The sequence below is a fragment of the Mauremys reevesii genome, linkage group 8, assembly GCF_016161935.1.
Source record: "Mauremys reevesii isolate NIE-2019 linkage group 8, ASM1616193v1, whole genome shotgun sequence".
NCBI lineage: Eukaryota > Metazoa > Chordata > Testudines > Geoemydidae > Mauremys > Mauremys reevesii.
Genome location: NC_052630.1, coordinates 108,543,663 through 108,568,451, shown reverse-complemented (window position 1 = coordinate 108,568,451; position 24,789 = coordinate 108,543,663). Strand labels below are relative to the sequence as shown.

The following is a 24,789-nucleotide window of genomic DNA, read 5'->3' as shown; positions in this document are numbered from 1 at the left end:
GCTATAAGGCTGGAAGGAAGTGAGAGAAGGGTGCGGGGGGTGGAGACTAGGGGCTGGTCTACACTGGGGGGACCGGGGGAATCAATCTAAGATACGCAAGTTCAGCTACGCGAAGTCCAAGTATCTTAGTCCAATTTACCTGGCTGTCCTCACAGCGGCAAGTCGACTGCCGCAGCTCCCCCTGACGACTCCGCTTACTCCTCCTGCCGAGGTGGAGTACGGGTGTCGATTCGGGGATTGATTTATCATGTCTAGACGAGATGCGATAAATCGATCCCTGATAGATCGACTACTACCCGCCGATCCGGGTGGCCTAGGACTGGGAGGTCAGGCTCAGAGGGAGTAGAAGCCTCCTAGTCTGTTGCTGGCCAGGCTTGTGGTAGGCCAAGCAGCTGTAAAGCCCGTATATAGCTGGAAACTGATCACAAATAAAGAACACGGGTGTTGCACCAGATTGAAGTGCCCCTGATTCAAGGAGGAGAGGGCCCAAGGGGCCAAATCCAGAGGGGTGCAGTGTGTACCCCATTACAACCATAAATTCCTTTATTAAATCCAAAAACAAACTTATAAAATTACTCTAAACATGCTTAAAAAGCCTAAATAATAAGCAATGCATCCAAACAGGAACAAAACATGTATACTACTCTAAAACATGTATAAGCATTTGATCATGATACTTACAAATGGGCTAAAAGGCTCCATATTGGTCGGCTCCAGCTTGGTCAGGCAGATATTATCAGTGAACCCTTTAAGAATTTACTATTTATATCTTTAACAAACAAGTTATACCACTGCCAATTACTGACTTCAGCAAAAGACAATTGGATACAGTTCACCCTTATTTCCAGCCTTAATCCAGGTAAGATTTACAACCTCCTTTCTTCCCAAAGCCCTTCCTCCCTCCTTCTTGCTGTCCAACAGTTTTCCCATTGCACCTGGGTTCACACAGGCGTTAACACTGGTTTGTGGGCTGGGGAAGGGAAGGGAAGGGTTGGCTCATTTAAAGACAGATTATCTTTGTTTTATTTAAAGCCATCTACAGCTTCCCCTGTTGGTCAGAGGCCTTCTGTTTAGAAACTTCCCTTTATCTCACTAGTTGTTCTTTGAACCAGACGTCCTCCCTACTTTAGTCCTTCTGGCCTTATCACTTAAGCTAACTTCAATTCTTCCTCCTGGCTGAGGTTATGGCTACCAGGAACGCAACCTTCATAAATAGGCGAGACATGGAACATGTAGACAGCGGTTCCAAGGGCAGCTTTGTGAGCAGCAAAAGAACAAGCCGTAGGTCCCACTGAGGAGCAGGGTTCCTTACTGGCAGAAAGGTTCTAACTCAGCCCTTCCAGAATCAGGCAGTCAGCAGGTAAGCAAAAATTGAGTTCCCATATGAAGGTGGGTGGTATGCACCAATAGGTGCCAGGTCAACTCATAAACAGCTGATGGAAAGACCAGCTGCTTTGAGGGAAAGAAGATAGTCAAGAATAAGGGGAATACCTGCAGCTTCTGGGGATATAAGTTGTTGTTGTGCCCAGACAGAGAAACACTCCCACTTGGCTAAGTAGCCTTTCCTAGTGGAATCTTTTCAACTATTAGTAAGGATGCTTTGCATGGCTTCAGAGCAGAAATGTTCTAGAGTTGATGCCCATCCAAAGACCCATGCCTGAGATGGAGTGCTTGGGGGTTGGAATGCTTGATTCTGCCCTTCCCCTAGGTCAGGGTATTGGAAAAGGGCTGAATATTGATCGATGACAAAGATGACAGGAGTATGAGACTCGAGAATCAAAACTGTCTGGTCCAGTTGGGGGCAATGATGATGACTCGTGTCTTGTCCTGATGAATCTTCCGCAAGACTCAAGATAGGGGTGGTAAGGGAGGGAAGGCCTAGTTCAGATGATCTGACCGCAGAAGGAGAGTGTTATGCAGAAAGATTTGGCAAGATTAAAACATAGTCTGGATGCAAGGACTTAGACAGGGGTTTGAGTCGAAGATGATGCCGAGGTAATGGGCCCTAGTGACAGGCAGGCGATGGTGTTGTCATAGAATCATAGAATGTCAGGGTTGGAAGGGACCTCAGGAGGTATCTAGTCCAACCCCCTGCTCAAAGCAGGACCAATCCCCAACTAAATCCATAGTGATCAAGTAAGCAGGTAGTAAGGAGGACATGGAGGGAAGGTCAGGAGCTGTTTTAGCCATGTTGAGCTTGAGCTGATGGCTAGACATCCACAAGGAGCTGTCAGAGACAGGCCAAGATTTCAGTCTGGACAGGACACATGCCTGGAGCAAAGGTAGATCTGAGAGTCATAAGCATCCAGATGGTAGTTGAACTTGTATTTGTGGATGAGATTATCCTGTATAAACGTGTAGAGGGAGAAGTGGACCAAGGGCAGAGCCATATGGAGCCACCATATAATGTTGGAGTGCAGATGAGGATCCCCCTCAAAGGGCATGCTGAATGTGTGACTAAAGACGTAGGAGGAGAACCAGGAAGGGGCAAAATCACCAAAGCCAAGGGAGGACAGGATTTCCAAAAGAAGAGCATGGTTGATGGTGCCAAAGGTGGCTGACAGATTGAGGAGCTTTGTCTAGGAAGAGGTTATTAGAGACTATGGCAAGAGTGCTTTCAGTGGAGTGTAAGGGCAGAAGCCAGATTGGAGAGGGCCTAGGATGGAACTCCAGACAGCAAGTTCTACACTTTGTTTTAGGACGACAGACAAGATGATCAACAGTGGTCCCTGCTGGCCTTGATAATCTATTATTTTAGACAGTGTGTTCAATGAGCTTTATAGATGGAAGGGAAATGGGGCAGTAGTTGGGGAGACAAGTGGGGTCAAACGAGGGTTTTTTAAAATAGGAAAGGCTAAAGCATGTTTGTATTGCGAGAGGAAAGAGCATAAGGAGAGTGAGAAATTATGGAGAAGAGTGAAAGTTGGTGCGAGGGAGATCAGGACATGGGATGGGATCAGGGCAAGTGGAGACATTAGAAGTGAGTAGATAACAGAACATTTGTGCTTCTGTTCCTGCAGCTCCCTCTGCTATGACCCTCACAACACAGCATCTTGAAGGGTGGTACAGGGTTACTCATTTTCCCCTTGGATGGATTTTCTTTCATTCTAGGACTGGTGCCTGGGGAATAGCTATTTGTGAGTTTTACAGTAAATAAAAATTATGCTGCTCATGGCAGGGAGTGCTGTGTCCAGGTGAAACCCAACAGCAACTCCTGGATTCAACCTCCATATCAGTATTCAATAGAGAACAAGATGCCATATAAATGGCCAGCTCCATGCCATGTTTAGAGGCAAAGCTGTTCTACAGCCATTCCCAAAGGGAAACGAGAATCAGGCTGTGAGGCTCCTTGGAACCTGCACACAGACAGCAGTGGTCACACTTGGCATAGTACAGGGTCTTTATTCAACAATGGGAGGCAGGGGAAAGGGAGGAGGCAGTGCAACCTTCATGCGCCTCCTTACACAGAAGCCAGGAGAAGAGTTTTCTCTGAAGCCGTTCAGGTTCTGCATTTGGATGAATGAAGAGTATGGGCCCTCCAGGCCAGAACAGGTGGGACACAGGCTTTCCCTTGTCTAGGGAGCTCCAACCCCAAGCACGTGGCCACCAGCAGCTATGCACAAACCCTCCAGCACGGAATAAAACCAGATGGAGGAGACAGCCTGGAGTTCACAGGAGGGGAAAGCCCACCCAGAAATATCTCTGCTGGGGATGATGAGTGGAGGCTTGAGGGGATCTGACAGGCATGGAAGGAAATCCTGGAGTGGCAATTGACAGGAACAATGCTGGTGTTGTATGGTCAGCCAGGACGAGGCTCCTCTCTGCTCATCTCTGGTATGGATGCATTGAGGCAGATTTGATGTTGGTTTTTATGCCACTGGGTATCTTACCTAGAGAAGAAAAAGGAGTCATGCAGTCACTTGATAAGAGAAAGGGTCTATGCAGGACAGCACCACATCAGTGCAGAAACAGCCCTATTGGGAGCCATCCAGTCTCAACCCCAGGCTCCAGGGCAGGATGGTTAGAACATAAGAATGGACACACTGGGTCAGGCCAATGGTCCATCAAGCCCAGTATCCTGTCTTCCAACAGTGGCCAATGCCAGGTGCCCCAGAGGGAATGATCAGAACAGGGCAATTATCAAGTGATGCTCTCCTGTCATCCAGTTCCAGCTTCTGTCCCATCCTAAATAAACTCTTCCCTTTTCCTTACTGGTTACACTCTTCATCACATTTGCAGGCAGGTAGGTTTGCTACCATTGGTCATTACTTTGGCCAAGCCATACATTATCATTTGTTCTTCTATAGCACTTGCCACTTCACAAGGATCTGAGAGCATTAATGACTAACACTACACTCGGTCTTCCTCAATGTTAATTTAGGGTTAAGGCTGCTGCTCAAAGGTATTTTCCATCAACACTATCATTGCACATCCAGGAACTCACCAGTAGGCAGAGTTACATCCACGCTAGCCTCAATTAACACCTCCTTCCCCAAACATCATACCCACCATCCCTGGATTCTGTGGCAGCTTCAAGAATAATTTAGAAAATTGAGGTTTTTAGTGAATTAAATAGGCTCATGAGTAATTCAATCAGCGCAGCTTTCCTTATGATATTCAATTCAGTTGTTTCTGGGCTGCCCTAAATTCAGTGTTGTGTGCTACAGAATTCTGTATTGACACTACATTGTCATTTCATTCCCAAAGCTGTGGGTGGAAGTGGAGGTGTTAGCAGCTGGGCCCCCCACACCCTTGGAGTAACACATTAACTGGAGGTTTCTGCTAACAGGACCAACCATGAAATCGCTAACAATGCTGACATTTACATTGTCATTGTCAGGGTTCATAATTATCACCCCACTGAGATAAATGAGGCCATTCTACCTCTCTGGGCCATTGTTTCAGGCTGTTTGCTGGCCCTGGCAGACACCACTGCACTGGATATGCTGGGTTATATTTCAAAGGATTCCTTCTCAACCATAAGGGCTAGAAATGTGCATTTTGAATAAAGCTGAGTTTCTGGAGGACACTTACACATCACAAATCCATGGGCCTGGAGTGGATCCTAGCACTAAACTTAGCCAGGGTCTGCACCTACGTAACTCCCTGCTGCTTTGAGCATCCACAGCACTCACGTTCTATTGCTCAGAGTCATGCCAAGGAGTGCCTTACCGCTGACTTCGGCATTTCTGGCTAGTGACCGATATGACAATCAAGGTCCAGACACCCTGGGGCAGAAGGGGAGCGAGGCACTGATTTACAGAACACAAATACCGCATGCAAAGTATATTGAGTAACGTCTTGTATCACAGCCTGTCGTGTTCTGAACGTGATGGCCATAATGAAATAAGTATAATGACTGGTTATGACTCTAAGTATTTTTATCTATAGAAGAGTGTGCTAATAACCTGTACTACAACTTCAGCTCCACCTCACAGCAAGGAGGGGCACATCCTAAGGCAAGTGGCTCCATGTAATCATCATGGTCCAGCCCAGGAACAGGTAATGATGAGAGTTAATGGGGAGACATTGAGACATCCCCTGCTATCACCTCAAGAGGGAATTTCCCCAATCTGAATAACCACGAGTCACCATGGTTTTGGGGGAGATCCCTTTAAAAAGGAGGCTTTCATCCAGAAACCGAGGGACACTTCTAGGCAGGAAGCTGTCAGTGAATGCCAGGTTCCACCCTTGTATTAGGAGAATATAGGTTTATTTCACAGTTTGTGTCCCTTTGTTGACTCCAGCTCTGAGTTGGTATTTTATGGCAGTTTGGATCATATTATGGGTTAACCCAGATCCCCAAGATACCGCAGTCTACTCAGCTACACCCTGGTGTCCTCCACAACCCCACATACTGGCACTTATTGTAACTCCGTGTGTACAGTTATTCAGCCAGGTTTAAAGTTGTGGGAGTATCAGAGCCATGACAAACTGAATTCTTCTGTTAAGAAAACAGCATCAAATGGAAATAAGATGCAAACAGTGAGGGTAACTAACCTTGAGAACAGGCTCCCAAGGGACATAAGCAAGTTCTCCAGCACCTGATGTCTCACGACAGAGTTTCTGTCTAAAAGATCTGCTCTAGCTCAGCCACAGGGTACTGGGCTGGAGACAGGAGTCTCTGGCCTGTGCTATACAAGAGGTCAGACTAGATGGTCATAATGGTCCTTTTTAGCCTGAACACCATGAATCTGTGAACAGTTCCATAATATCTAGATTTGAATAACGAGAGGTGTCCCTCCAAGCCAGGTCTCTCCAGCTCCATGCAACGTATGCTCTGCTCTCCCTGTCCTGAGCCCCCACCTTGCCCCAAAGAAGTCTCTATCAAAGCCAGGGTTTCCCAGCTCCATACTGCGTATCCCTCTGCTCTTAGGGCCAGCTCTCCCCGGCAGCACAGCGAGCGTGGTGCTTGGAGTAGGACTGCTGATGTCCCTCTTTTTCTCCCCATACACCAAGCACTCTTAGGTGTTCTTATTTACCTGGCTGGCCTGCCTGTGACATCTGCACTCCTCCAAGCATTGGCTGCTGTTGGCTAGAAGCACCTGACATCTGGACCTGCTGGATCCCTGAAGCCCCTGCTATGATGGCACCGGCACCTGGCTGACTTGCTTGGACAGGTCCCCCTGAGCCTGGAGGCCTCCGGTTCGACAGCCCTTTTCCAAATGCCACAGCTGCCACCAGTGCATTGGTATCAGCAGGGTTAAAAGTCTGCTTGTTCTGCCGTAAACCTGCAGGGAAAGAGAAGATTTCTGGAGCATTTCAACAGCCAAGCCCATTGCACACTTCCCAGCAGACAACCTGGGCTCACTACTGTCCTGAGTCTGTAACAATGAACTTGGTGTGGATACCAGTAGATGAAACTGAATAAGGATGGGCCAGCGTGCTAGTGGCACTCAGGAGACTGGGGCTCTATAACCCTCAAGGACTCCTTATGTGACCTTGTGCAAGTCAGTCTCTGTGCCTCAGTTCCCAATCTGTAAAACAGGGACAATAGCCCTGCCCTGCCTTACCAGGGTGTATGATGGTAAGTTCACTAAAGACTGTGAGGTGCTCAGACACTATGGGACATCTACGATACACCCATGAGGCCCCTTTCTCCAAGATGCCATGCTGTGGACTGGCAGATAGCTATGGAATAAGATGGCCCAGCCTACCCAGGCTGTTGGAAAATCAAACCTACTTTCAAGAACTGAACATACGTGGGTCCAGGTAACAGGGTCATGCTGTGCATGATCAGTCCATGTTGGCCATGGATACTGGAAATACCTAAGATCTGCTGTTTTTAAAAACAGCAGATTTCCTGTATAGATAAAAACTAATTTCCCCATGCTAATTTCCCCCTACTGTTACTCACACCTTCTTGTCAATTGTTTGAAATGGGCCACTCTCATTACCACTACAAAAGTGATTTTTCCTCCTGTTGATAATAGCTCACTTCCACTTTTAATTCAATTATCTCATTAGAACTGACCCCCCACTTGATAAGGCAACTCCCATCTTTTCATGTAAAGTTTGAAATGGGCCACCCTGATTACCACTACAAAATTTGTTAGTCTCTAAGGTATATATTCTGCCTACTGTATTTTCCACTCCATGCATCTGTAGTAGGCAGAATATATATGCACAGTACATTTATTTGGGCATAAGGTGCCACAAGTACTCCTCGTTGTTTTAACTTTAGAACTGAGACTCCTAATGGCATATAAAATGGTTATTTGCCTGTTCAGTAACTGCTGCCCTTCACCATGTGTTGCACAAGTCATTCCACTTCAGGGTGAGCACGTGTGTTCAAGTGCACCAAAGCCAGAGCTCTTTTTCCTACACCAGTACCCATAAAGCAGCGCATGCACTATCCACATGCTTATAATAAAATAAAATAATAATTGGAGATATATCAATCTCCTAGAACTGGAAGGGACCTTGAAAGGTCCTTGAGTCCAGCCCCCTGCCTTCACTAGCAGGACCAATTTTTGCCCCAGATTCCTAAGTGGCCCCCTCAAGGATTGAACTCACAACCCTGGGTTTAGCAGGCCAATGCTCAAACCACTGAGCTATCCCTCCCCTATCCTTATGTTGCAAGCCAATGGTATAGAGGGGTAGAGCTGAGCTGACCTTCCCTCAGTTCCTTCTTACTGGAAAACAGTAAGTTGGAGTCTAATATAGAGGGGAGGAGGGTGGGTCATGGAATAGATGTGTGCAATACAGCTCAAAGAACAATTGTTACAGAACAGGTGAGTAACTTTTTTATTTTTTTTTTCCTTCAAGTGATTGCTCATGTCCATTCCACTTCAGGTGCAGTGCAGGAAGAAGGAAGGATTCAGAGTCTATCTGAACAAGAACTGCAAGACAACTCGTCCAAATCTGGCATCTTCCCTTGATGCTTGCACTTAGGATGGAAGAATCCCATTCACTGTTACAGACTATGGACCGAATGGGTAGGAAGCAGTTCTGCAGAAAAGGACCTAGGGGTTACAGTGGACGAGAAGCTGGATAGGAGTCAACAGTGTGCCCTTGTTGCCAAGAAGGCTAATGGCATTTTGGGCTGGATAAGTAGTAGCATTGCCAGCAGATCGAGAGATGTGATCATTCCCCTCTATTCAACATTGGTGAGGCCTCATCTGGAGTACTGTGTCCAGTTTTGGGCCACACACTACAAGAAGGATGTGGAAAAATTGGAAAGAGTCCAGCAGAGGGCAACAAACATGATTAGGGGGCTGGAGCACATGACTATGAGGAGAGGCTGAGGGAACTGGGATTGTTTAGTCTGCAGAAGAGAAGAGTGAGGGGGGATTTGATAGCTGCTTTCAACTACCTGAAAGGGGGTTCCAAAGAGGATGGATCTAGACTGTTCTTAGTGGTGGCAGATGACAGAACAAGGAGTAATGACCCCAAGTTGCAGTGGGGGAGGTTTAGGTTGGATATTGGGGAAAACTTTTTCACTAGGAGGGTGGTGAAGCACTGGAATGGGTTCCCTAGGGAGGTGGTGGAATCCCCTTCCTAAAAGGATTTTAAGGTCAGGCTTGACAAAGCCCTGGCTGGGATGATTTAGTTGGGAATTGGTCCTGCTTTGAGCAGGGGGTTGGACTGGATGGCCTCCTGAGGTCCCTTCCAACCCTGAGATTCTATGAAAATACTATGACTCGGGTACATATTTTCACGTCCAGGTTGTAGCCCTGCAAACGTCACTTATGGGCACCTTACCCAAGGAATGCAGCTGATGCTGCTTGAGCTCTTGTAGAAATGAAGGTTACCCGCTTGTAACTGGAGTTCTTCAAGATGGACTCTGCATATTGCCATTCATGGGATATGTTGAGTGATCTGGGGTATCACTAGCTCTTTACTGAAAAGGCTAGCCAATTTAATATATTGTCTTTAGGAAACGACAAAGGTTATTGAGATTCGAAGTGTTAAGAGAAAACCACACAACAAAGGTGCTGCCATCTGGGAACTGGTTATCCTAAGAGCTTTCACTTCTTAGATCAGTGGAAATTATACCAGAGCTAAAACACAGAATTCAGCTGAGTGAAGCCAATGTTTGTTTCTACTTGGGTACATACCTGCTAAACCATAGCACACATGCTACAATCTTCTGACAGACCCTGCTCAGGGAAGCAGCTCAGGCTTCACCATGATGAGAGTGGGTTCCCCCACCTCTTACTGTAATAGTTACATCGGACGCCTCCAAAACAGGTTGGGGAGTGTGTCAACAATCTACTACTATAAATATGTATTTGGCGTTTAAACTTCATGAAAACTTTGGGATATTATATGCATTCTTTTCACTTATCTGTATCCTGTTATAATGGAAAACATTTACATTCTCATTTATTTAGTTGCAGAGGTATGACAAAGACGCTTTGTATAATGCAAACAAAGAATTTTAGCAGGAAAGCACTAATTAGTGTGCATTTGAAGGCAAGTGGTAATTGTGTGTGATAATCAGAGATCCAAGACCGTAAATAGACTCTGGGTGGTGACCCTGTCAGTTTGCTTTCTGTAAGAGCGGCTGTAAGTATGGATTCAGGGAAAGATTCTGCATCTCTGGCCTGTTTGGACTGGATGCAAAGCAGGGGTCCCAGAGAATCTGGCACCTTGAAAAGACTGTTGGGAAGCTGGCAGTTTGTTACATCGCTGCCATCATTTGGAGTTACCAGACTGTGACTACACCATGATAGAAAGAACCGGAAGAGATGAAGTGCTCGATTTTGATGGATATTTTGGATTCTTTAGATACGTTACATTGGTATGATACAGGGCTACTATGTTTTTAGGCTGCGGATCCTTAGCCAACGTTGGACCCATACTGAATTCACAAACCAAGGGATCTGATGAATAACCTGAAATGGGCAATCTTTTCCAGCTCTGAGATATGTTTCATCTTGGCTTTCTGTTTGCTTGAACTGATGTCCGCAGGTCTGACGTGATGTCAGGGGGTTTAAGTCCTGTATCCTGAACGGTCTTAGTAGAGGGCTGTACCTTTCTTGCAATAGGGTCTGAATGTTTAGCTACTGAATGCTCGGTTGCCTTGGAACTAGAGCTCAGTGCAGAGGTTGATGCCTTCGGCGTAACCAACTTCCTCAATCTGGAAATGCCTGGGGCTGATTCAGGCCACCTGTTCTTTCCCTCAGATAATTCTGACCCCCCTCTCCCCCCAATCCCAAAGCGGTAACAGTCAAAACTTCTTGTAATAAGAGGGCTTGAAATCTTTTGTCTCTCCTGCTGGACATGGGGAGTGAATGTGCGACAGACAGCACAATACGAAGGATGGTGTCTTTTCTCTGGGCATTTAAAGCACCTGGAGTGGGCATCCAAAGCTAGGAAGCCCACGGAGCATAATGCACATCTTTTAAAGCCACACTTCTTTGTCTTCGGCCCCACCATAGACACTGGTAATGTCACTAGATACTAAAACCGAGACTAATGCTATTTACTATGAACTACTGGCTAACAAACTAAACATACTAAACTGACTGACTATCCTAAGAGAATAAAGGCACTTATCAAAGCCCTTAGAGATCTACAAGATCCGGAGAAGGTCCATATCCATCCCCAGTGCTGCACTTGGAAGGAAATGAGATGGCTGGGTTGTGCTGTCTCTTTGTGCTAATATTTTTGTTTTCGTTTTATCTAAACCAACCTAGTGCTGGGTCTGAACTGAAGTGATTGTTAACTCCAGTTAAAGTAGTGAACTGCGATTTTGTCTCTTTAGAGGAGCAACAAACTTGTCCCCAGAGAGGGCTGAGCAGTTCAGGACAGATGGTTTTGGGGTGCTTTGGGGCTGGGGGTGTGTTGAGGTCACCCTTCAAGTAGTAACCGAGGCTGGGAAAGACCAGGGAGAGGGGAGGGCCTGCTGGAGTCAGATCGCTGAATCAGGGCTGCAGAGCACACACCACTCAGGGCACTGCATGCTTGTCTGGTGGCTGTTCTGCAGGCTGAGAGTCACAGCAGCAGAGCAGAGTTACAGGGCCTCTCACTGGCCCGGGTGGAACCCCAAAATGTGACAGCCCCTAATAATGAGTCAATAAAAGCAAAGCAAATACCTTAGTCCCCCTCACCCCCGCCCTACATTCTGGGCTTCCCAGGGTGTCCTGTCTGTTACACATCTGTCTTGGTTAGATGGTAAGCCCTCTGAAGCAGAGAAAACCTATATTTTGGATCTTGGACAGCACCACTCACAGCATCAGCATGGAAAAAACAAGAAATAGCAGCCTGCATGGAGCGGTGCTGTTTATGCAGACAGAAGCGTGGCTGGAGATAAAATGCAAGGGTGCTCAACATTGTGTCACCCAAAGTGAGACAGAGCAGGCTGTTGCATGTCTTGAAACACAGGGCATGAACAAGCCTAGGGCAAGGCTACCAGCTGGCACATTCTTGACTCATTCAGAACATGGCTAAGGGGTTTCTTGTTTTCTCCTGTATTTGCATGGTCATTCTAATTACTTTATGCTGATTAAGATTGTGTGTTGGCAAACTCCAGGAGCAGCATTTAGGGTCACCTAGAGGGATGTAAAGTGAAGTTGCAGAGATGGCCAGAGTGACATTCCTGATGGGATCAGAACTCACCTGAATGATGCTAGTTTGGATCAATTAGATTTCCCTAAAGCAAAGAATAGCTATTGCCTGGCACAAAGGAAACCCATCTCACGCCGTCTGGATTCCTTTCTAAAAAATGGCTCTCCTGGCTCAGCCTCTCTTCCCCCCCCCGCACACCCCGAACTCTTCTCCCATAAGGCCCTTCCGCTATCCCCATGCTCTATGGTTTGTGTTCTACTTGGCCTCTCAAGCCTTCCCCTTGGACTCTCTACTCCACCTCCACCCCAGTGCCATACCTCCACTCTCAGACTCTCGCTCCTCCTTGCTGATTTTCTCCAGCAGATTTGAGCACATTTTGTTCAGGCTCTGGATCTGTTTCTGCAAAGTGAAAATAATGATAAAATGCAAGGACATCTCCAGCATGGTACAGGACAGCAAGGTTAGTGTATAAAACCTTTCCCAGCGGCCGTGTGACTGAATGCAGGCATTTAGGGAGCCTGGATCCAATAAAAGGTTGGCCGGGAAGCCATGTGAACGACTGCGTACTCCTCATCTCTGCTGATCAAACAGCAGTTCCTACAGAATGGGAAGTGGTTATGGTGCTGTCACTTTAGGAGGAGGTGGAGCCCAATGGTCTGGGGCAGCTGGAGAAATCATAGAAGGGGAAAGGGAGAAGGGCCTGGAAGAAAAGCAAATTGCAACAAGGACAGAATGGCAGGATGTAGCAACTCAGGAGCGAGATAGAGAAATGGGGAGCCTGCACCTGTTCTCTTGGTTGAAGGCGGGTGCAGCACCTAGCTGTTCCTCCCCTACCTGTGCCACATCAGAGCTGATTCGAGTTGCATCTGTGATCAGCTGCTTCTCCTGCTCCTCCACCTCAGGGTCGGGCTTGGTACGGAGATGGTCCGGCACCACCTCATGGCTGAAGACTGGCACACGCCCTTCTGTCTGTCGCTGGAACAATCAGAGAATCTATGCTCAGAGCCCAACCCTCCAGCAGAGCAGTCACACAACTGGAGCAAAGAACGCTGGCTAGGAAGCTAGAGCCCTGCTAACAATTTGCTGTTGAGGGATTTTGATCTATAAAGCATTAAATGGTTTGGGTCCTATCTAATTAGGTTCTTACCATGAGGACAAGCGTATTGTATCTAAACATTCTAGGGGCTACCCGAGATCCCTCTTCTCTCCCACGGCGATGCCTGCCAGGACAGCCACGTTTAGCTGGCATGCTTGTGCTAACAGCCCTCACATTTCAATATCGGGGGGCCTGGGAGTTCTTAGTGGTGTGTCTTGGACTGTGGAATTTACTACACTGTTGGTCAGTTAGCCGAGGACACGATGCAAGATGCAGACTTCTTCTGGAGAGAGCATGGCTGAGGCTAAGTTCCTGGGCAGCCAGTGGGGAGGCCTGTCAGAACAGGGGATGCTCTCTCTGGGGGCCTTGGCTGCACGGTAACTGCATTTTCACAAAGTGGAACAAGGAAAATAGACTGTACCAAAGTGCAAGTTGGCAGGTGAAACCTCTCCACAGAGCAGCTCTGGGATGAGCCACCCCTCCCCAAAACTGTTCATCCCCCTCTTCCTTCTGTGGAAAGGCTGTGTGTGTTAAGCATTAGGAGGTTGTAGGTGAGTTGGAGCTAGTGCCTGAAGCACATTCCAGCGCTCCATGGGTATCTCTCAGCAGAGCAGAGCTGCCAGGTTCTTACCATGATTTCCTCATCACGGTCTGGAGATAGCACCAGGGGGATGATGACCTGGTTGCGCATTAGGGGTGTCTTCTCATTCTTCAGCACTTTGTTCAGCGTGTTCAACTGACCTGAGAGCAGCGCAAAACTGTCCAGTACTGAGGGCCTGGGAAGGGAAAGGGGATGAGTGAGACCTGGGAACGGATGCAGGAGACAGAGAGAGCTCTCTCACAGCTCAGCCTCGGCTCGTCATCCACTCGTCTCTGCAAGACCCCCAGACCCAGGGGTAGAGCAGGCTGAGGGAGGAACAGTGGTCTCTGGTATTTGTGAAAGAAGCCTGCCTCAAAGCAGGGACTAATAACTCCCCCTTTCCCCGTATGATGCCATGGGTGGCGCCATTCCCAGCAACACTGGAAGGGAAAAGGGGGAGGAGGTGCCTGTAGGTTTTAAATTACATGCACAGAAAGAGATGCAGTTTTCCTCATTGCTCACTTCCCATTGTGACCCATATGGCAGTGCCTGAGACACCCTTTAAGTTCTACCCAGCACCTGGCACTAGGAGTAGAGAACATGCTCATGGTTTGGCTGTTGAGATTAGGAGCCAACAAAGTAGATAATGTTTCAGGTGGGAAGTTTGCTTAATAAATACCATCAGCAAAGCCCCCTTCAACTTTCTTTGATTTCTTGGAGAAATCATCAGGGAGGTTCTGACAATTCTGCAGGCCTTTTACAATGCTGCATATAAACAGTGACTCTCTCCAATGCTTCACTGTGGTAGCTGACATTAAAGAGAGACTGCATAGTTTAGTTAGCAGCTCAGCCATTTTGTACTGAATGTCCTTCAGAAGGTGAATGTCATTATGTGATTGATGTCAAAAACCTATAGGCAAATGCATAGCAACAAACAACAAATGCAAGAGCTGTTTGTCCAGGGGTCAGGTGGCATAGCTGGCAAGACCAAGAAACGTGGAACAAACAATTTAGCTATCGTATAGTAAATGTGGGTTTTCAAGATGTCTTCTCTAAGTGGATCCCACTCAAGATGTGCTTGGGGAGCCACGCACACAGTTTCATGCACGAGGCCCAAGCGCATCATGTAAGATTCACATGGACAAAGATTCAAAGCAACAACTACGATTTTTACTGCCACACATAGGGTGGGGCTGGGGGGATGGTCTGGGTAAGATACAGAGACAGATATAGTGGCCTTAATCAGGAGTAGTAAAAGAATTAGATGGATCTGGTCTCTCTCAGATCTCAGTGTGATTCTGTCCCTGGCTGGAATTAAGGAGCTCAAGGCTCCGTTGACGTTCCCGATTTAACAAAGATCCCAGTCTCCCTTGGAATTGTACGTGCCTCAGTTTGGTACCAAGGAGTTGCAGGCCAGTGCCGAACCAAGGATGCAGCTCAGAACTGAGGACAGATCATACAAGTCCTCATACATCCCCTCCGCTAGAACCCCTACGGAGGATGATTCCTGGTGGTATGGGCAGACAGATCTGAAGGCCGTCTCTAGATAGGGATAAAATCCAACTGAATCTGTCCTTTCAGTGAACTCTCAGATCTGAGAATGCTGAGAAAGCTGGCTGCTCTGAGGCCTGACCAGATCCACCTGTCTGTGCCTTTGCATATTCATTCATAGATTCACAAATTCCAAGGCCAGAGGGGACCATTTTGATCATCTAGTCTGACCTCCTGTACAGCACAGGCTAGAAAACTGCCCCAAAATAATTCCTAGAACACGTCTTCTAGATAAACATCCAATCTCGATTTAAAAATTGCCAGTGACAGAGAATTGACCAAGACGTTTGGTAAATTTTTTCAATGATTAAATACTCTGTCAAAAATGTACACCTTATTTCCGGTCTGAATTTGTCTAGACTGGATCAGCCATTGGATCATGTTCGACCTTTCTCAGCTAGACTGGAGAGCCCATTATTAAATATTTTTCCCACGTCGGTATCGTACTTATAGTCTGTAAGTCAGTCCTTAACCTTCTTTTTGTTAAGATAAATAGATCGAGCTCTTTGGGTCAATCACTATAAGGCAGGTTTTCTAATCCTTTATTTGTTCTTGTGGCTCTTCTCTGACCCCTCTCCAATTTATCAACATCCTTCTTGAATTGTGGGCACTAGAACATAGTATTCCAGCAGCGGTCACAACGGTGAAAAAGAGAGAGGAAAAATACGACAAAGAGTCCTGTGTCACCTTATAGACTAACAGAAATATTGGAGCATAAGCTTTCGTGGGTGAATACCCACCTCCAGATGCGTCTGACGAAGTGGGTATTCACCCACGAAAGCTCATGCTCCAATACTTCTGTTAGTCTATAAGGTGCCACAGGGTTCTTTGTCGCTTTTTACAGATCCAGACTAACACGGCTACCCCTCTGATAGAGGAAAAATAAACTCTTTTACTCCTATTTGAGATTCCCCTGTTTATTCATCCCAGGATAACATTAGCTCTTTTGGTCACAGTACTGGGAGCTCATGTTCAAATGCTTATCCACCACGACTTCCAAATTTTTTTCAGAGTCACGGCTTCCCAGGATAGAGTCCCCCATCCTGTAAGTATGGCCTACATTCTGTTCCCAGATGTATCCATTTAGCTGTATTAAAACACATTATTTGTTTGTGGCCAGCTTAACCAGGAGATCCACATCACTCTGAATCAGTGACCTGTTCTCTTCATTATTTACAACTTCCCCTAATTTCTGTGTCATATGCAAACTATCAGTAATGATGTTGTGTTTTCCTCCAGCTCACTGATACAAATGTTAAATAGCGTATGGCCAAAAACTAATCCTTGCGAGACACCATTGGAAACACATCCACTTGATGATGATTTACAATTACATTTTGAGACCTATCAGTTAGTCCGTTTTTAATCCATTCAATGTATGTCACACATAAATTTTATATCCTTCTAGTTTTTTGTTTTGTTTTTTTCCAGGCAAAATGGTGTGCAGTACCAAGTCAAACACCTCACAGAAGTCTATCTATATTACATCAACACAAATCCCTTTATCAACCAAACTTGCAATCTCATCAAACAGAGACGTTAAGTTAGTTTGACAGGATCTACTTTCCATAAACCCATGTTCATTGAAATCAGTTACATTGCCTTCCTTTAATCCTTTATCAATCGAGTCCTATATATGGAAATGCTCCTTCCTTTCCTTGTGGGTGGACACTCCTTTCCATAAGGACTAACTCACAAGACAAGGTCACTGTGACGAAGTGGGAATGTTCTTGATGTGTTATTTGAATGCGGAGTGGGGAGTATTGACCTGGGAAGGTTGCAGGGGAGTTTTGCTGGGACTGTCTGCATTGGGGAAGGGAGGATACCTGAGCATGTAACATGAGAACCCAGGAGGGGGGTTGGAGGCCAGGTAACACCTCTGCCCGGGAAACTGGACAAAGGACACAAAGGCTGGGGGAGGAGCTGGGGGGAGGCTGAGTGAGAGGCTGGAGGGAGTTTCAGTTTGGAGCTGGCTGGGAAATGGAGAGGGGCCCCAACGGGGCTTTGGCTTCCCAACAGGGCTGTGGCCTCCCTGGGGCCCCCAGATGGACCTAACTAAAGGGGGTCCCGTTATCTGTACCTGCAAGACCTGTTTTGGACTGTGTTCCTGTCGTCTACATAAACCTTCTGTTTTACTGGCTGGCTGAGAGTCCTGGTGAATCACAGGAAGCCGGAGGTGCAGAGCCTTGTGTCCCCCACGCTCCGTGACAGTCACATTTCAGAGCACATGCAGTACTGAGTTGTGTAGGGTAATTCTATTCTTTCTAGGGTCTTACACCGTGCCCATCACCATGGCATCTGAATGTGTAAAATGTGGCAATTTTTAGAAGTGGGAAAAGTGGGGAGTTCACCCACCCGGAACTCAGAAACACCAGAGAGGATTGTGCTCAAACTCTCCTATGAAGTTAATCTCTGGGCAAAAACCAAACCTTGAAAATGTCAACCCCAAAGTTTAATTTTCACAGTTGAAAAGTCATGACAGCATATAGGGAGAGATGTATCTCCCTCAAGCACTTCAATACTGTGGTGATAGGCGCTGCATAAAAACCCTAGGACAAAGACCCAAACCGAGATTTAGAAATCAATTGCAACACTGGACTAACAAGCAAGAAAACCACCCACATTAGATCAGATGACAGAACCAGACCCTTTCTAGCATGAAGAATATCATGCACAACTATCCTTACATTCCCTAGAAGTTCTGTGGCCTGCGCTACACAAGAGGGTTGACTAGATGATCACAGTGGTTCCTTCTGGCCTTAGAATCTATACAGAGCAAGGGAGGGTCCCTGCTTACTCCATTCCTGACTGGTTCGGAAGCACACTTTGCTCAGGAGCCAACACAAGGAGCAGGCACCTCTGTAGTTTGCACTTCTTCTACAAGGCTTGTGGCTGCTTCTTTGTTCAGAAGATCATCTGCCAAACCCAGTGTGTGGGCACCTCCCCTCCAAAATCACCTGACCGTCATGTGGCAACACCAGCAATTGCTAACATGAAAAGTTAATATTAAGGAAAGTTTTGTTGGGTGGGGATTCTTTTCATGGGATTTAACAGCTGGAAATAAGGGCCACGTGTGCTGTCAGGCCTCTGTGAACCCCAGCACAGAATGTAGAGCACATCTTGCACAAGCAGGACAGATTAGCCATGACACCCCACACTCGCAAACACGCACACCCTCTTACCAGGTGAGCCGGTCATACTCATTCTCTAGCTTATAGATGAAGCTGACCAAGGAATTCTTCAGATCAGCTACCTGGCTAATAAGCGCCTCCAGGGACAATTCGAGCTGCTTCTCCTCCCTCTGCAGAAAGTGGGGAAGAGAGGGGTTAGGACAAGGCCTAGTGCTCTACTCAGCCCCAGAAATGCACAGAGGTCACCAGACACAAACATATATGTTTTTTTCTCCTGCTGACGATAGCGCATCTCAATTGATTAGACTCTTCCTGTTGGTTTGCATACTTCCACCTTTTCATGTTCTCTGTATGTATAAATATCTCCTGTCTGTGTGTTCCATTCTATGCATCCGATGAAGTGAGCTGTAGCCCACGAAAACTCATGCTGAAATAAATTTGTTAGTCTCTAAGGTGCCACAAGTACTCCTGTTCTTTAAACACATATGCATCGCCCCACTCGCCCTTACCAGATAGAGCAATACCACTCTTCCAGGAGAGAAACATGCTGGAGATAAAATGCCCGGAGTTTCTTCTGTCACAGCCCCATTTTCCTTTGGCCAGGAACTCAATCTCGTGCAGCTCACAGGCAGCTGGTCTCTCCTGCATTTCCTAAGCACCACTAGACCCGACCCCCTCAGGTACCCACCTGAGACTCCGGTACCAGCCTCTTTCCCTCACCCCCTGCCTTTGGTCATGCACTGGCCACATCATTTCCAGTGGCCATGGAACCTGTAGGCTTCCATGTTTCATCTGTCATTTTTAATTTGTGGCTGGTGCTCAGACACTGTGGTGATTAGGGTCATATAAATACCTAGACCCACAAAGGGAGTTGACTAGTCCCTTTCATTTCAAAGTGTTTCATACCTACATACAGCCATCTCACTGACATCCTCTGGGATGGAGGGTGGCAGACAACTGGGGCACAGCATGCCACCTAACAGATGGATGGGTATCTGCAGCCTAGGAAGCTGGGTCAAACCCTGGACTCTTACAAAAAGCACCCTAGGATCTCGGCTACTATATGTTACTTACATAGTAGCAGAGTTGCATAAAATGCTTTATGAAACACAGTTGGACTAGGTCCCTGCCCCAATAATTTACCAATGTAAACCACAAAGATAATAATAATACGCCAAGGAGGGTGAGAGAGAGCAACCAAACAATGGGAAGGGAATGCTGATTGGGAAAGCAGATCATGACACAATCTTTTTACAGGCATCCACCCACAGCTCTCACTACACCCTTCCTGTCTCAGAGCAACCATCCTTCTCCATCCTCCACCCTTCCCCCTCACTGCATCCATCTCCCCATCCTGGTTACATCACCCCTCTACGGTTCCCACCAGCTCTACTCACTCCTCTTCCCATTCCAATGTACCACTCCTCCCACCACCACAAATCCAGATCCCACATCCATATCCTTCTCTACCACCTCCTCCTCCTCCCCTCTGCTGACATTTGCACCAGTCCTGGTCCTCCCTCCATCCCTACCCGCTCCACCTCCCACACACATGTCCACCACCACCTCTGCCCCCTCGTGGCACCATTCCCAACCTCACACCCATTCCCCTCCACCCCCATGCCCTACCCTGTCTCTCTTTGGAACACCATGCCATTTCTAAAAAGATCACAGCCATCCACGAACTCTCCATATCTCCCTCCTACCAGCTCCTGGTTCTCACAGAGATCTGGATCCCTTCGTCTCATCCAGCCTTTGCAGCTGCCCTCTTACTGAGGCCCTTCCTTCTCTTACATTTCCCACCCTGGATCAGACCGTAGTGAAAGTGTTGGACCTCTCCTCTCCTGCTCCTACCGCTTCCATCCTCTCCCTCCTCCCCTACCTTGAACAGCACTACATGCAACTCTTCTCTCCTCTCCCACTCCACCTTGCTCTCATCTACCATCCACTTAGCTCCTCCCCATCAGCCTCCCTCTGGCTCTCCTTCCTCTCCTCGCAATCTCCCACATTCATCCTCAGTGACTTCAACGTCCATGTTGATAACCCATCCAACCTCTCAGCTGCACATTTCCTTACCCTTCATTTGACCTGCAGCCCTGGTGCAACTCTTGCACTCACCAAAAGGACCATTCACTTGACTCAGTCTTCACCAAGCACTGCTCTAACTCCTGCGTTCCCTCTCTCTGATCATCACCAGCCCTCTTACAGCGCCACCCATCAGCCCCTGCCCTCCCGCCCTGGCACTCGCCTTTTCTGTTTGCCTCCAGCCCATCAGCGCTTCTCCTCTGCTCTCAGCCCTCTCCTCCCTTCATAGGATTGTTGATTCACTCCAGGCTTCACTCGCCTCCACCCTTGATTCCTTTGACCCTCTCTCTCATCACAAGGCCCACCTTGTCAATCCCCAGCCTTGGCTCACCCCCAACATCTGTTTCCTCTGTGCCTGCTCTCACACTGCAGAGCATCTCTTACAGATGAGCAGGCTGACTTCCTCCACTACAAATCTGTTCTCCCCCGTTTCAGTTCTGCCATCTTTCTAGCTAAACAACACTACTTCTTCGACTTCACTGACTCCTATGGCTGCAATGCCAACTGCCTTTTCACCACCTTTGACTCAGGCTTTGTCTACACTAGCACTTTCTGCCCCATCTCTTCTTGATCACTATGGACCACCCTGTGGACAATGCCAACATCCTGCCTGCCACCTGGGCCTGGAAACCTGGGTCTCATCTTCCACTTGGACCACTCTCTAGGTCCTCACATCCAAGCTCTTTCTAAATTTTGCAGATTCTTTCTGCTTAACATCTGTCAGAGATGAACTGTTGTATCCCTCTACACAAGTAAAATTCTCATGCAGGCTATCACCATTTCATATCACGATTATCGTAACATCCTTCTCTCTGGCTGTGACAAATGCAATCTTGCCCTGCTCACATTCATTACTTATGAGGAGAGGCTGAGGGAACTGGGATTGTTTAGTCTGCAGAAGAGAAGAATGAGGGGGGATTTGATAGCTGCTTTCAACGACCTGAAAGGGGGTTCCAAAGAGGATGGATCTAGACTGTTCTCAGTGGTGGCAGATGACAGAACAAGGAGCAATGATCCCAAGTTGCAGAGGGGGAGGTTTAGGTTGGATAGTAGGAAAAACTATTTCATTAGGAGGGTGGTGAAGCATTGGAATGGGCTACCTAGGGAGGTGGTGGAATCTCCTTCCTTAGAGGTTTTTAAGGTCAGGCTTGACAAAGCCCTGGCTGGGATGATTTAGTTGGGGATTGGTCCTGCTTTGAGCAGGGGGTTGGACTAGATACCTCCTGAGGTCCCTTCCAACCCTGAGATTCTATGATTCAGAATGCTGCTGCAAAGATCATTTTTGTAGCCAGTTGTTTGACCATGTCACCCTTCTCTTCACATCTCTCTCCTGGCTCCCTGTTCTCTATTACATCAAACATAAGCTGCTTATCTTCACTTTCAAGGCCTTTGTGACCTGTCCCCACCTTGCCTATCATCTCTCCTTCACCATCAAGTTTTTGACTCCTGTCTATGACCAGCCCATGATGTGAACCTTCATCGCCCACTTGTGACATTTTCAAATAGCCATGCCCCACTGCAGTACAACCCCCCTCCATCTCCCCCCGCCCCCCCAGCCATGCCCGCCCCCTCCATCTCCCCACCCATGCCCCACCTCGTACAACCCCCTCCATCTCCCCCGCCCCAGCCATGCCCCACCCCTCCATCTCCCCACCCCCAGCCATGCCCCACCTCGTACAACCCCCTCCATTTCCCCGTCTCCCCAGCCATGCCCCGCCCCTCCATCTCCCCCAGCCCCCCCAGCCCGGCCCCGCCCCCTCCATCTCCCCCAGCCCCCCCAGCCAGGCCCCGCCCCCTCCATCTCCCCAGCCCCAGCCATGCCCGCCCCGTCTCCCCGGCCCCCAGCCATGCCCCGCCCCTCCATCTCCCCGCCCCCAGCCATGCCCCGCCCCTCCATCTCCCCGCCCCAGCCATGCCCCGCCCCGTCTCCCCAGCCATGCCCGCCCCTCCATCTCCCCAGCCCCCAGCCATGCCCCACCCCTCCATCTCCCCACCCCCAGCCATGCCCCACCTCGTACAACCCCCTCCATTTCCCCGTCTCCCCAGCCATGCCCGCCCCTCCATCTCCCCAGCCCCCAGCCATGCCCCACCCCTCCATCTCCCCAGCCCCCAGCCATGCCCCGCCCCGTCTCCCCAGCCCCCAGCCATGCCCCGCCCCGTCTCCCCGGCCCCCCAGCCATGCCCCGCCCCTCCATCTCCCCCGCCCCCAGCCATGCCCTGCCCCCGTCTCCCCAGCCCCCAGCCATGCCCCGCCCCTCCATCTCCCCCAGCCCCCCAGCCATGCCCCGCCCCTCCATCTCCCAGCCAGCCCCAGCCATGCCCCGCCCCGTCTCCCCGGCCCCTCAGCCCCGCCCCGCCCCGAGGACACGTTCACACGGACTCCGAGTTCGCGGCCGCCTGGGGCCATGACCAGCCCCTCGGCTGAGGCCCGCGCACCTGCATGGCGGCGCCTCCTGCTCTTCCCTACGCCCGGGGGAGGGGGGGCTGGCTCGGCTCCCTTCTACTTCCGGGTCACGGGGTGAGAGGTCATCGCCTGCCAGGGGCGGGGCGGGGCGGGGCAGACATGGCTGCCTCCGAGCGAGCGGACTCTGAGGTACCCCCCCCCCCCGCAACCTCCCCGATCCCCGCGAGGGGGCGCGTCCGGCCCCGCGCCCCGCCCGGCCCCGCCCGGCCCGGCTCGGCCGCTCCCCCGGGGCGATGGGCTGGGATGGGACGGGACGGGTAGGGGAGCCTGGGGGGGCTGGGGTTGGACAGGGGGAGGGGGGCTGGGAAGGGGGCAGGGGCTGGGCCTGGCGTGGGGCAGGGGAGGGGAGGAGGTGGGCTGGGGCAGGGGAGGGAGGTGGTCTGGGATGGGGCAGGGGCTGGGCCTGGCGTGGGGCAGGGAGGTGGGCTGAGAAGGGGCAGGGGCGGGGCCGGGCGTGGGGCAGGGAGGTGGGCTGGGAAGGGGCAGGGCTGGGCGTGGCGTGGGGCAGGGAGGTGGGCTGGGAAGGGGGCAGGGGCTGGGCCTGGCGTGGGGCAGGGGGAGGGGAGGTGGGCTGGGGCAGGGGAGGGGAGGTGGTCTGGGATGGGGCAGGGGCTGGGCCTGGCGTGGGGCAGGAGGTGGGCTGGGAAGGGGGCAGGGGCTGGGCCTGGCGTGGGGCAGGAGGTGGGCTGGGAAGGGGTAGGGGCTGGGCCTGGCGTGGGGCAGGGGAGGGGAGGAGGTGGGCTGGGAAGGGGGCAGGGGCTGGGCCTGGCGTGGGGCAGGGGAGGAGGAGGAGGTGGGCTGGGGCAGGGGAGGAGGTGGGCTGGGAAGGGGCAGGGGCTGGGCCTGGCGTGGGGCAGGGGAGGAGGTGGGCTGAGAAGGGGCAGGGGCTGGGCCTGGCGTGGGGCAGGGAGGTGGGCTGGGAAGGGGGCCGGGGCTGGGCCTGGCGTGGGGTAGGGGGAGGGGAGGTGGGCTGGGAAGGGGGCAGGGGCTGGGCCTGGCGTGGGGCAGGGGGAGGGGAGGTGGGCTGGGAAGGGGCAGGCCCTGACATTGTGTGGGAAGCTTGGTCAGGGGGAGCTGGGCCTGGCACTGGGTGGGGAGCTGGGCTGGGGCCTGGGCCTGAATCAGTAGAAAGGGTCTGAGTCTGATGTTATGGCTGGGAGATGGGGGTTGGTGCTGGGTCTGGTTGCAGGTTTGGTGGGGACAGCATGTGCTGGCTGCAGCATTTGGGCCCAGGTTTGCCTGAATTGTGCTGTCTCCTTAATGAACAGTGTTGGTGCCCTGCTATGACTGTGGTTGTTCGGGGTTACAGTGGTGCTAAACCTGGGCCTGTTGTACAAGGGGCTGTACAGACATCTAGCAAAGCACAATCCCTGACCCAGACCCTATAGCTTTGGCTCAAGATGAGGCATGGTGTATGGGTGAGGATGGAGAAGCTGCATGTATCTGCAGAGATGAGCAATATGCAATATACTGAGAATATATTATTGCCCTTATATAAATCCATGGTACGCCCACATCTCGAATACTGTGTACAGATGTGGTCTCCTCACCTCAAAAAAGATATTCTAGCACTAGAAAAGGTTCAGAAAAGGGCAACTAAAATGATTAGGGGTTTGGAGAGGGTCCCATATGAGGAAAGATTAAAGAGGCTAGGACTCTTCAGTTTGGAAAAGAGAAGACTAAGGGGGGACATGATAGAGGTATATAAAATCATGAGTGATGTTGAGAAACTGGATAAGGAAAAGTTATTTACTTATTCCCATAATACAAGAACTAGGGGTCACCAAATGAAATTAATAGGCAGCAGGTTTAAAACAAATAAAAGGAAGTTCTTCTTCACGCAGCGCACAGTCAACTTGTGGAACTC

The 24,789-nt window shown here is 49.6% G+C and overlaps 2 protein-coding genes across 12 annotated transcripts in view; one reads left to right on the top strand and one right to left on the bottom strand.

Moving 5' to 3' along the window:
* Positions 1–3,382: 3,382 nt before the first annotated feature.
* Positions 3,383–23,004, bottom strand: MED8 (mediator complex subunit 8). The gene is made up of 7 exons (XM_039486495.1): positions 22,895–23,004; positions 18,425–18,543; positions 13,743–13,887; positions 12,850–12,990; positions 12,333–12,414; positions 6,483–6,731; positions 3,383–3,890 (listed from the first exon to the last, which is right to left on the bottom strand). Exons 1-7 carry the CDS (start codon positions 22,898–22,900, stop codon positions 3,826–3,828), a joined length of 807 nt encoding a protein of 268 aa, XP_039342429.1. The 5' UTR covers positions 22,901–23,004; the 3' UTR covers positions 3,383–3,825.
* The window catches only part of SZT2 (SZT2 subunit of KICSTOR complex), a 78,589-nt gene continuing 76,683 nt past the window's right edge, over positions 22,884–24,789 (top strand). For 9 of the 11 annotated variants that reach the window (XM_039486483.1, XM_039486488.1, XM_039486482.1 and 6 more), the window contains exon 1: positions 22,884–22,976. In XM_039486483.1, coding sequence (XP_039342417.1) covers positions 22,899–22,976 — 78 coding nt within the window. In that variant the 5' untranslated portion in view covers positions 22,884–22,898. Of the gene's footprint in view, positions 22,977–22,996; positions 23,052–24,789 lie in introns of those variants that run through there. The other 2 variants (XM_039486484.1, XM_039486491.1) reach the window with 1 other exon arrangement.

Bases quoted from the DNA above. Each gene is read 5' to 3' on its own strand.
- MED8 (XM_039486495.1), bottom strand. The intron at 12,991-13,742 runs GTAAGAACCTGG...TGATTGTTCCAG, and splicing joins ACCGTGATGAGGAAATCATG to CGACAGACAGAAGGGCGTGT. The intron at 12,415-12,849 runs GTAGGGGAGGAA...TTCACTTTGCAG, and splicing joins TCAGCTCTGATGTGGCACAG to AAACAGATCCAGAGCCTGAA.